At 47.9% G+C, this 12697-nt stretch overlaps 1 protein-coding gene across 2 annotated transcripts in view; it reads right to left on the bottom strand.

Annotated features, from left to right (window-relative positions):
* MRPL13 (mitochondrial ribosomal protein L13) overlaps positions 1-12697 on the bottom strand; it is a 54061-nt gene that overhangs the window by 28822 nt on the left and 12542 nt on the right. For both annotated transcript variants that reach the window (XM_018553344.1, XM_018553345.1), the window contains exons 3-4: positions 12328-12421; positions 11794-11854 (exon numbers count right to left, since the gene is read on the bottom strand). In XM_018553344.1, the coding sequence (XP_018408846.1) occupies positions 11794-11854; positions 12328-12421 (155 nt within the window). The remainder of the gene's footprint in view (positions 1-11793; positions 11855-12327; positions 12422-12697) is intronic.

Below are 12697 nucleotides of genomic sequence, written 5' to 3'. Positions count from 1 at the left end.
AGAGTAGAAGTTTGTATTTGTATTATACTTGGCTATTTTGGACTGAACCCTCAGAATTTCTCAATTCTGCCAATGTACGTATGGACATCTGTCTTTATATTGAACTGATGCGCCATTTTAAAGGTAGATATCAGGCTTACAATGATCATGTTAAACATGATCATTGTAAGCCTGATATCTACCTTGAAATGGGGGTGGTGGTAGATAAAGAAAGAGCCTAACCTTGGTGTCATACATACTTGTAGATAGGTTGGGGTACAATAAAAAAATGGCAAGTGGCCTGGAATATTGAAGGCTTTAAAAGGGTGGTAACCCTTATGCTCTACTGCCGAATTGCACAGCTGCTTGCTGGGAGCTCTCCATTACGCCTAGGGCTGCAACAACTAATCGATAATAAATCGATTATAAGAATAGTTGGCAATAGTCTCATTATCGGTTAGTTAGGGAGGAGTGGGAGGAGAGAGAGTGAGAGGGGAGAGAGAGAGAGAGGGAGAGAGAGGGGGGAGGGAGAGAGAGGGGGGAGGGAGAGCAGAGAGAGAGAGCGAGAGAGCGAGCGAGAGAGCGAGAGCGAGAGCGAGAGCGAGAGAGAGAGAGAGAGAGAGAGAGACAGAGATATTTTAATGCAAACTATCGATTAGTTGAAAAAATTAAAAATCGGGCAACTAATTGATTATGAAAATAATCGTTAGCCTATGAAAAGTGTACTCTGCCATTTTTTTAAGACTTGTCCTTAAAAAAAGTCTACGTTATAATTACTGACCAGCTACACAGCAAAATGCCCACATTTTCCTGCACTCCATAATGGAAGGATGTTTTGGGTAAATCTAGGCCATTGTTATAGTGATAATTACATTTAATTCTGAACTCGAGATCTGCAGGATTTCTAGCTGCCAAAAGCTGGTCCTCGAACACTTCCAGCTGCTGATTTTTTTTCTTAAATCTCCCCGGGCCTCAAGGAAATCCCCTATGATATCTATGGCTTGACAGAACTGAATGTAGCAGCCAGAAGTGTAACAGCAATCTCTCAACACTTACTATACTAATCCTACAGACCATGATGGGCCCTGACCTCCTGTTTTAGGTTTTCCAATTACTTCTTTAAAATGACCATGCAAGCTTGCCCATATACTTGCACATCTATGTATGCTGGCGTTTTGTTTTTTGCAAGCGGATTTAGTAAAGTGTAGGAAAAGGATTGTATTTTCCGACAGCTTTCATACTAGTTCTGGGACTTTACTTGCCATGATAGTTTGCACTCGGGCGAAGCTTGGGGTGAACTATGTTCACCCAAGCACCCGCAAAACTGTCACACCCCTCTACTGGCCCAATAAGTTGTGGCAAGGACACTCCTCCGCCACTTTTTTTGCTGCAGGCTGGTGACTGCCCTGGCTGTGTGTCTTCCCAGGAACTTGTATATGGCATTCAGAAAATAGTACATTTCAATCAAAGTGTGTTCTAAGCCAGGTACTTTCATGGCATCTTCACATTTAAAGCTGAACTCGATTTAAAAAAAAGTATATACAATATTTACTAATTTTTTAGTAAAATCATTACATGTACATATAAAAACTAGTTTTAAGTGAAACTACAGCCAGGAATTGAAGCATTATATAATATATAAAAAACAATTTCTATTCTGTTTTCATATGGGAAACATCCATGACACAGTTTTTGAAAAGCATTCTGAAGGGAATTTATCAGAACTGGAGCAGACGAAATCTGGAGCAGCTGTGCATGGCAACCAATCAGCTTCTCTCTTTCATTTTAAAATCTTAACTCGACAAACTGAAGATAGAAGCTGATTGGTTGCCATGCACAGCTGCTCCAGATTTCGTCTGCTCCAGTTTTGATAAATTCCCCCCACTATTTTTTCGACAGAGAGATAGCACATCAGGAGCCAAACAGAGAAGTGAGAGAGCAGGGAGAGAAGGGGGACAAGTCACTCCTCTGACTTATTTAGCTGTGTGTGCACTCTGGGCATTAGGTAATTAAGATCTTTAAAGCAAAGCAGGTAAGAAAAGCATGGTAAAGTGAAAATTCATCTGCAACATTTCCTATTCAACTGACTAAAACAATGCAAATAATAATATTAATTATTATACAAGATTTATATAGAGCCAACAGTTTGCACAGAGCTTTACATTATGAATGCAAATAAATATATTCACATTTCTACTTTTTAGACTTGAACACAGTATTTTAAATAATAAAAATACTACACACTGCTATAGTGGGATATTAAAGCCAAAAAGTTTTTAAGCAATTTCAACTGCTGATTAAAGGAGAACTATGAGGTGAGTGATCTCCACTCATCCTCATTAGTTAGAGCCGAGGTGTAACAAAGAAGCTGTCACAGGTCGGCTCTATCGATCGGGAAGTGAGCAGAAACATGCTGCCGATCCGCTCACTTCCTGATCGTCTCCCTGCAGTGAACACCGACTGTCAGTCACCGCTCTCCGCAGGGACTCCCCCCTTCCCCTCTCTAATCCTCCAGCGCTGAGTGGAGGAACGAACGGAGGAGGGGGCGGGTGGATGTCGATGTTGCGATGACGAGCATTCTCGCATGTTTGTGAGCCTTTGTTTCCCGTGTTTGGTGCACGCCCCCATTGATTACATACGTGTGAACGTGCATGGAAAACAGTGTTTGCTCAACTCCATTTGGGATGCCATTACCTAGTAATGTCAACGCATGCACATTCCGCGTTTGTGCACGTATTGTGAATGTGAGTCCCAGTGCGCACATTTGCCATGTGTTCACGATACGCCCTGGAGTGAATGGGGCCTTACAGTTAATTTTCCTTCAGAAAACATGATTGCAAAAATATTAAAAGTTTGGGATTTTCAAAGTGCCAGCAGTCTTAAAACACGTCTAAAAATTCATACTGTGTTGTATTATGGTATCAAAAACAATAATTATGAAATTATTATAGAAAAAATATAGTATAGCGCCATCAACATTTGCTGGACATGGAAAAATATTACTTTACAGGTACATGATTTCAAATATACCCTCCTGGGTCAATGAGGAGTTCACAGACATCAGCAGTCTGATAAGAGTGGCCAGTATTCAATGAGTTTCATAATAAGCTTCATCAGGAAAAGTGAATTTTTGAGCTCGCAAAAAATGTATATAGCGATTGCTGCGTACCCAGGGCTGAAAACTCCCCAACTTAGAGGGGCCGCAGGGAGGGAGAGGAAAAAGACAGGAAAGTCATCAGATTGTGTCTGATCATGCATTTATAGTGCTCACAGTGCCGTCACTATTCTTATTATTACATAGTATTTATATAGCGCCAACAGTTTGCGCTTCGCTTTAGAATATAAGGAAGACATTACAGTTACAATACACATCAAGACAAGATGGCAAGGAGGGCCCTGCCCCTGAGGGCTTACAATCTAAAAGGATCTATTAGCAAAACTCTCCTTGGGATAGTGATATCTTCATATTTTACCATAATGCTACATGCACATGGGTGTCTGGGGATTCTTGCGGCAGGAACCCCAGGTGGGTCAGTACAGAAGCGGCTGTAGTGGCCATTCAAGTTACAGGGTGACAGCGGCCGCATATTTCCGCGACTGGTACGATTACCTGCAGATCGGGAGAGATGCTTGTCCCTGGAGGCAGACAGATTGCTTCCAGGGACAAGCATCTTTCCCCATCCGTATGTAATCGTTCCATGTACAATGACATGCGGACAGATGCGGCTGCTGTCATTAAAGGGTAAATTCACTTTCTGTGGCGAATTTGGGAAAATGGAATTACCCACCTTGCTAAGAAGTGCTTCTCATTGATCAGTTGATGGCGCTGACCATGTATGGAGTACGGGTAGTACATCGGTACCGGCAGGGGGCAAGGAGTGTTCGGCAAAAGGTATAGAGTGGGGGGCGGGGGGTTGGAGAGGACCTAGATTGAAGGGGGTAATTCCAGTTTCCCAAATTCGCCTGATAAAGTCGAATTACCCTTTCACTTGAATGGGCAAAATGGCTGCTGCATGGACCTACCTGCGATTACTGCTGCAAGAGTCTGCAGGTTCCCCAGACGTCCACGTGCATGAGGCCTAAGGGGACCAGCAGGGATCAGTATATCAACATGGTTAGTCCTTCAGCAAATTTAAGATCATCTACCTTATCATCTATAATCACAGATCATAGTCTAGCCTTCCGGGGGCAAAGAGACCTTCAGTGGCACAAGCACAGCACCCCTTTGCTCTCCTCTTCCAATTCTGTTTATGTGGTCAGAACCACTGGTGCATCATATGACATGACGCAACAGGGTTCCAGCCAAGCAGGCTCTGGTGACCATTTAATACAGACTAGGGCAGAGTGAACATTCAGGTTTACCTTGAGAAAGGGGTTGATCTCCCCAAAAAATGTTGGGCTTCACGTCTGCATTTTTTTGCAGTGCACTGCACATCATACCCAAAATTGTTTTCTATGCGTCCTAGTGGTAACATGCATTGTTCAATTGCTGAAAAACACCAATCACGGCGGTGTGAACAAGCCCTAAAGGTCTACAGAGAGTTAAACTGTGCAGTATGAGATTACAATCACTCATGTAGTTTAGGGCCAAAGGGAAGAAGAATAATTAACAGATGTCAACACATCAAGCACAACCCAAGACAGCCGAACCTTTAAAACGTTACATTCTGCTGCCATCTGGTGTTTACATTCTAAAACAGACAAAAATGTAAAATAATCATATGATCATTACTAGCACATAGGTTCCAGTGAGGCTACATACATGTTCTCATGCAGCCTGATCATTTTTAAATAAAGATGAATGCCGTGCAGATATAAATGATGCAAATTAATGCAAATCTGTATTCAGCAATATATAAATCTATTTGTTTTAAATACAAGAAGTTTAGGTAGTTGCATATGATCCGGTATCAGCCTCTTCCAGTTCCTGTACAGTACAGCTCAGGGTAGGTAAGGGAGGACCAGTACTAGGAGGAGAGAGCAGAGTGACAGAAGGATGAGCTCATGGGTGTGCTGGTTCTTCTTTCACTGGTGGGAGCATACCTATAAGCACCCATTCACAATAACAGGTGGGACTGGTCTTATAATGAGGCAGCCTGAGGCTACCGCATCAGGCGGCATCTCTTTGGGTCACGTGGGGGGCAGCAGACAAAGGCATGGCCGCTCTACTGCACAATGTTTTCAGTGTGCCTGCCCCCCTCTTTTCCGGCAAAGGGTCCCAGGCTGCTAAGAGCCGGCAGGGAGATATCTGAGGGTCATACACATCGATCTGCCCAGAAACCCGAGACACTCGGGCTGGTGTCCCACCCAGCTCCTGGCAACCAGTGAAGTCAGTGACGGGACACCAGCAAGAGCATTTCAGGTTGCCAAGAGCTGTGCAGGGAGATGCCGAGCCCTTACACATCTCCCTGGCCAGGTCTTAGGCATCAGGCATGTGTTTTGGTGCACATAATAGGCGTGCGTCAAGTGTGCGCTGTGCCAGTGTTTTTGCGATGCGTTGTCAAGCAGCATTTCCTTATTGTTTTCTACTTTATTGAGTTCTTGTACAAACCATGTTAATTAAACTGAGCTTTCATGCACACCACACCACGCACATGAACGGTGTGAAATTGTGTCAGTGCATTGAGGAAGCCCATCTTATGAGCATCTTCAATAAGTATGTTTACACACAGAACTTATGGAAAATCAATATAGAAATACAGATTTATTTTTAGTTTTTGACCATAGATATCCTTTAAATCAAAAACTTTGAAAATGATTTTGAAAAAATAAATAATCTCAGCTCTAGCGGAATCAGAGGGCAACATGTCTGGTCTCCCGGGGTAACAATGTGCCGTGACTTGCACTTTTTCCAGCCAGAAGCCGCTATTGGTCTGCTAGTACAGTGTGTGCAGAACCCAATGGAGGCATTTCAGTGAGCTGCAGCAGGTGAACTCTTAACTATTACGATCTAAACATCTTCTCCCTCTGGCTGCAGAAGAAAAAAATTATTACCATCCCTAAATGATTTATTGAACTGGTGGATGTAGCCCGAGGAACGAGGCTGCGTGGAAAAAAACCTCTAAATGTGCAACATGACTGACAGGTGGACAGAGTGCGCCTCTAGACTTTGATCAATGAGGCTCTGCACAAATTACACATGTCCTATCTCGATCATCGCTCGGGAGGGTAGCGGCATACTCAAAATTTTTTTGACGGAAAAAAATGGCCTTTAGACATTAAGATATGAAATAAATGTTAAAACTTTAAATTGCCACCAGTAAAGGATTTATGATCTCTTTTTAGTCACTGTATCCTCCAACACGCTGTTGTAGAAGGCGGGTCTTTATTGATTTATTCATCGGATCTGTCTTAGACACTTATTCCTTGAAAATGATCATTCTCAAACTGTGGCCCAGGAGTGGGGGGTCCCATCATCTATCCTACTCTCCCTGGATATGCCAAGGGAAAAGTGCTAGCAAACTCAGGAGTTAAATCTTAAAAATACATTCCTTAGTACCTTAAAAGGAGAACTATGAGGTGAGTGAAAATCACTCACCCTCATAGTTCGAGCCGACGTGTGACAATGAAACTGTCACACATCGGCTCAATAGATCGAGGAGTGAGAGAACGCATACCGTCGCTTGCTCACTTCTCGAACATCTCCCTGCAGAGAGTGGTGACTGTCAGACTGGCAGGGATTCCCCTCTTCGATCCTCCAGCGCTGAGTGGAGGAACGGACAGGGGAGGGGGCGGGTACAGCTTTCTCTGCCTCTAGATAGGCAGATCCAGCTGTCACTCACACAGCTGGGTGGATCTTGGCAGCATTGTCGGGATCCGTCCCGGCTGCGCCGGTCTCAGTATACCGCAAGCTGTAGCTCGCGATATACTGCGCCTTGGGTCACGGGAGGAGGTTAGTATATGGCCTCTCGCGACCCTTAAGAGAACTATGGGGAAAAAAATAGGATTTTTGTACTCACCGTAAAATCCTTTTCATTGAAGGACACAGGGCAACAGATCGTAGATCCTGAATGGTAGGGTATATCGCCACCTGCAGGAGTAGGACGCTAGGCACATAACAAAAGACAAGACAGCCTAGGTGCGGCCCCTGCTGGTGGCCCAACCCTCCACTTGCTGACAAGTCTCCAGTAAGTAACAAGCAGTTAGGAGTGCACACCCTATAAAAGAGGGGGCGGGACCTGTGTCCTTCAATGAGCGGAGAGAAAAGGATTTTACGGTGAGTACAAAAATCCTATTTTTTCCCCATTCATTGAAGGACACAGGGCAACAGATCGTAGATCCTGAATGGTAGGGACGTCACCAAGCAGTAACACACTGAGGGATGGGCAACAACAAACAAAACACCCAAAAGACCCCTCAAATCACCGCCTGCAACACTTTACACCCCAAACCAGCATCCGCCGATGCTAAACACGTCCACCTTGTAAAACAAAGGTGTGAACAGAAGACCAAGTTGCGGCCTTACAAACCTGAGAAACCGATGCCCCATGGCGAAAAGGCCAAGGAAGCCCCAACAGCCCTAGTAGATTGGGCAGTGACAGGGAAAGGAGGCTCACGCCCCCTTAACGGCATACGCCTGAATAACCGCATTGCGAATCCACCGAGAGATGGCCACCAAAAAGGCCACCTTTTGCGACAAGGACATAAGCGGAATCTCCCGAAGAGACTCAAATGGAGATTCCTGCAACACCGAAAGCACCAGATTCAGATCCCATGGAGCCAAAGGCGAACGTACAGGGGGAGCAATGCGCGTCACCCCCTGGACAAAAGTGCAAACCAGAGCGTTAGATGCCAAAGGCCGCTGGAAAAGCACAGCCAAAGCAGATATTTGGCCCTTCACAGTACTCAAGGCCAGCCCTTGAGCCACCCTGCGCTGCAAGAAGTCTGCCGACAGAAAACAAGCGCGGCCCTCCACGTGCGATGGTAAATCTTACGAGAGACCGCTTTGCGCGCCCTAAGCTTCATGGAAATGACCGCATCGGACAACCCCTGGTCCTTCAGGACCTGGCTCTCAACAGCCACGCCGTCAAAGCCAGCGACTGTAAAGAAGGATGGAACACAGGTCCCTGGCACAGAAGATTGGGGCGCAGAGGCAGCCGCAACGGGGCGTCCACCACCAGCAGAACCACGTCCGCGTACCACGCCCTCCAAGACCAGTCCAAGGCCACGAGGGCGGTGACGCCCTCGGTCGCGATCCGACGCAGAAGCCGAGGCAACAGATACAGAGGGGGAAAGGCATAAATTAGACCGTAATGACCCCAAGGAGCCTCCAAGGTATCCACCGCCTCCGCCCAGGGATCCAGAGCCCGGGCCACAAACCTGTCCACCTTCCGGTTGAACCGAGACGCTAGAAGATCCACCTCCGGCGTCCCCCAGCGATGACAGAGCTGCTGAAAAACCGCTGGGTGCAGAGACCACTCTCCCGGATCCACCGACTGTCGACTGAGGTAATCGGCCTGCCAATTTTCCACCCCCGGGATGTAGACCGCCGAGAGAGCCAGAACCCGATTTTCCGCCCAGGAGAGAATCCCGAACACCTCTCGTCCTGCGGCCACACTTTTTGTGCCGCCCTGGTGATTGATGTACGCCATCGCGGTGGCGTTGTCCAACTGGGCCCGAACCACCAGATCCTGGAGGCGGGTCGACCAATGAAGGAAAGAAAGGCGAATCGCCCGAAGTTCCAACACATTTATCGACAGACGGGACTCCTCCGGCGACTAACGACCCTGCACGGTCAAGGAGCCCAGGACTCTGCCCCAGCCCCAAAGGCTTGCGTCCGTGGTGACCACCGTCCAGTGCACAGGAAGGAAAGACTTCCTCTGCACCAAGGCCGGAGATTGAAGCCACCACCGCAGGGAGGCCCTCGCCTCCCGAATCTTCCTGTCCAAGGACTTGTCCCACAGTACCAGGATGTTCCTCTGCAGGGTCTTGGTATGGTGTTGTGCAAAGGACACCACCTTCATGAGACCCAGGACTTGCATGCAAAAACGGATGGGCGACCACCGGCGAGTCCTTAGTAGCCGGACCTGAGTTTCAGGAGCTTGTCCCGAGGAAGAAAGACCCGGGCCACGACAGTGTCCAGAACCAGGCCCAGATACTCCAGGCGTGAAGAAGGCACCAGGCAAGATTTCCATAGGTTCAGAAGCCAACCGAACTCCTCCAAGGACCGCACCGTGACCTCCAGAGCCGTCACCATAGAAGAATGCGACTCCGCCCGCAGAAGCAGATCGTCCAGGTAACCCACGATTGAAACCCGCCGACAACGCAACAGCGCCAGGGGCAAGCACCTTGGTGAACACTCGCGGGGCCGACGCCAGCCCGAAAGGCAGCGCCACAAGCTGAAAATGGTCCTCCCCCACCGGGAAACGAAGATACCGCTGATGAGACCCGCAAACGGGCACATGAAGGTAGGACCCCTTGATATCGATGGAGACCAGCAGATCCCCCTGACGAAGCCAGGCCACCACGGACCGGATCGACTCCATCCGGAACCGACAGACCCGCACGAAGGTGTTCAAGCGTTTGAGGTCCAGGATGGGCCGCACCCCCTCTTTCTTGGGCACGGTAAACAGGTTTGAATAAAAACCTTTGAACCTTTCCGAGGACGGAACCGGCACAATCACCACCGAGATCCACCAAGGAAGGAGAGAGTCGCGTGTTGGACGGGAAGAACCGGTTTCCCGGACGGGACAGAAACTCGATCTTGTAGCCCAAGAGTCCGAGGCGTGGGCCAACCAAAAATCCACACAGAGCCAAAGACGCCCCCCCCCACCCTGGGAACCAGAGCTGGGGCACGACCTTCATGCGGACTGGGGCTTGCCGGCGGGCTTGGCCGACTGAGGCTGCCACGGACGCTTTGGGGCTTGGGAAGCGGAGGATCTGTGAAACTTCCCGCCCTTGTCGGAAAGCGGAGGGGGCAGAAAAAGCCGCTTGTGGGGAAAGTAGGCCCAGGCTTCCAGCGCGGTTCCTTCTTGGGGCTTGGGCGCCTGAGGACGGAAGGTACTCATACCCCTCGTCAGATTTCTAATGATCTAGTCCAAGGTGGAACCAAACAAACGGTCCCCAGTAAAGGGCAATTCCTGTAGAGCCTTCTTGGAAGCCTGATCAGCTGACCAGCCCTTAAGCCAAAGTAAAAGGCGAAGAGTCACCACCGACACTGACACCCTGGACACCAAGGACGCAGCATCCAAGGCCGAATTGCAGACATAACGGAGGCCTTGCACCAATTGGTCCGCCAAATCCACGAAAGTGGGACATTTCCCTCACAAGGCAATGCAGGGGAGTCGTCCCTGCGATCCATTGCACACTCGCACAAAACAACCCCACCGACTGGAGACCACCAGGCAAGGGAGAGAAAAGACAGGGACCCCGCTACTCACGACCCCCAGCGTCCTTGTCCCAGCCCAGCCGTCCGATTCCGCAAAGTGGAGGAGAGCTGCACACTGTGTCCTTCCTGCATCGGGTCCAGGTCCTCACAACATCCACCAGAGACCCCACATACATACCCACATGAGGGAAGAGCGGACACCATCGCCAGGACCCAGGACAAGCAGGGTACCGGTAGGAGAACGCCCCCGACAGCGGCCGCGCCAGCCTGCGGGAAGAGCCGTGACCGGTGGGCCAGGGCCCCTGGTCATAAGCCCCCCCGGGACGAATCCCATAGGCGTCAGGGAGGACCACCTGTCGCAGCCGACTCACCGTAGCAGAGTCTGCATGCGCTCGCCGGTCACCCAGGGGAGACTACAAGGATCTACAGTCATCCAGTATGTCGTCCTGGGGAAACACTTGCTAGAAGAAAAATCGAGTCAAACGGAAGAAAGGAAAAAAATTCTAAAGAGAAATTGTTTTAGCTCCTTACTCCTGACGCTAGGCAAAAAACTGGAGACTTGTCAGCAAGTGGGGGGTTGGGCCACCAGCAGGGGCCGCCCCTAGGATGTCTTATCTTTTGTTATGTGCCTAGCGTCCTATTCCTGCAGGTGGCGATATACCCTACCATTCAGGATCTACGATCTGTTGCCCTGTGTCCTTCAATGAACGGGAGAGAAACACTTACCCCATAGTTCTCTTTTAACTATTAACAAAAATGTATCTTATTTGTGTATCACACAGCTGTAGATCCCCAAAACATCTCTGAATGGCTGCTGACACTGTCCTTCCTTCTGGAGGGGGGCTACGTTTGTTTCCCATGGTCCCTGTGTGTGTTATAAAGTAGTCACCGCTCCAAGATTACTCCCGTGATGGACTACAATCTCACGTTTAGTTTTCTAATTTGTATTGAGATTGTAGTCCATCACAGGAGTGAGCTTGTAAATTGCATGTAAATAAAGTAATGTTTACAGAGGCCTGTTTTATAAGTAGTTATCCTTTAATGTTTATTGGATTGGGAATTTCATCCAATATTCACTTTAATATGCTTGTGTTTGTGCAATGTCTCCAACTGAGGTACTAAAACAGATTATGGGTATTATAGGGTAGACCAGGGGTGGGCAACTTCAGCTGTTGTGGAACTACAAGTCCCATGAGGCATTGCAACACTGACAGCCACAGGCATGACTCCCAGAGCCAGATGTATGATGGGATTTGTGGTTAAAGCACAGCTGGAGGGCCAGAGTTGACCACCCTTGAGTTAGACTAATTTAGCATGCATACTAAAATATTTTGTGACATGCACTAGAACTGGCCTGTATTCCTTAATGTACATCAGATATCTAGTGGAAGGTTCAACTCAATTAACTAAATGATTAGAAAATGCCACCCTCCAGTACTGTTTGTGCATCGTTGCTTGTGATCTGCGCAACTTCACGTTATACTTACAGCGGTCGGGTCCTTTCGATGGAGTGCAGCTGCAGTGACTTGTTTAAAACCTCCAGGATAACTGGAAAGAAAAAAAAAAAAGAATGTTCTCTATTTGTCTCCGGCAAGCATTCCATTTCTAGGCAGAAACATATAACATTTGCATAAATGACATACGCCGAATATTTCTGCAACTAAAAAATGTTCTCATGAATTGTTCGCTACTCCAAAAACACACTAATAAAGCGCTTCTCCCAGCCAAGTAGTGTCTTGAAAAAGTTGTCCCTTGTTCTCTGTCCCTTGCCCTCTGGAAAAGTTATCAACGTCTCCTTACTGTTTTGTGATCAGTAATTGATGGAAACAGCCAATCACAAAACAATCATGAAGAGCGGACGTCTGTCACTAGTTTCTAAAGATTGCTGAGGCTGAACTTTGGACAGTCAACCAAATATTTGGCGCTGCGTGACAGGTTCAAATTAATTCCACTGCTGAAACGTTACTACATCACGGACTGGGGTCCTGGACAGGCATGCTGAATAAACAGCTGACACATACCCCGTGTGAGAGGAGTAAACCTTCTGCTCCCATTTATTCCCAGAGAAGGCGATGTGCCTGGTGTTCTTCACCACCACGTGGTCTCCGCAGTCACCTGCACAAAAGGCAAATCAGAAAATGTTACAGAGGAGGTGCCAAGATCACTTATAAAATAAAGATCAATTTAAAAAAAATTATTAACACTTCAAAGCCCAAATCCGGGCTCTGTACTCCCTCCAAAGTGAAGTGAAGGAGGGAACAATGGGGGCTCCTGATGTAAAAAGGGAACTCTGATGTGAAAGGAGGGGGCTCCTGATGCTAAAGGGGAGAGAGAGTAGGGGGGGGAGAGAGAGAGAGAGAGAGAGAGAGAGAGAGAGAGAGAGAGAGAGAG

The sequence above is a fragment of the Nanorana parkeri genome, unplaced genomic scaffold, assembly GCF_000935625.1.
Source record: "Nanorana parkeri isolate BGI_ZX_2015 unplaced genomic scaffold, ASM93562v1 scaffold117, whole genome shotgun sequence".
NCBI lineage: Eukaryota > Metazoa > Chordata > Amphibia > Anura > Dicroglossidae > Nanorana > Nanorana parkeri.
Note: the sequence above shows the minus strand (reverse complement) of the source record. Positions and strands in the feature narration are given on the sequence as shown.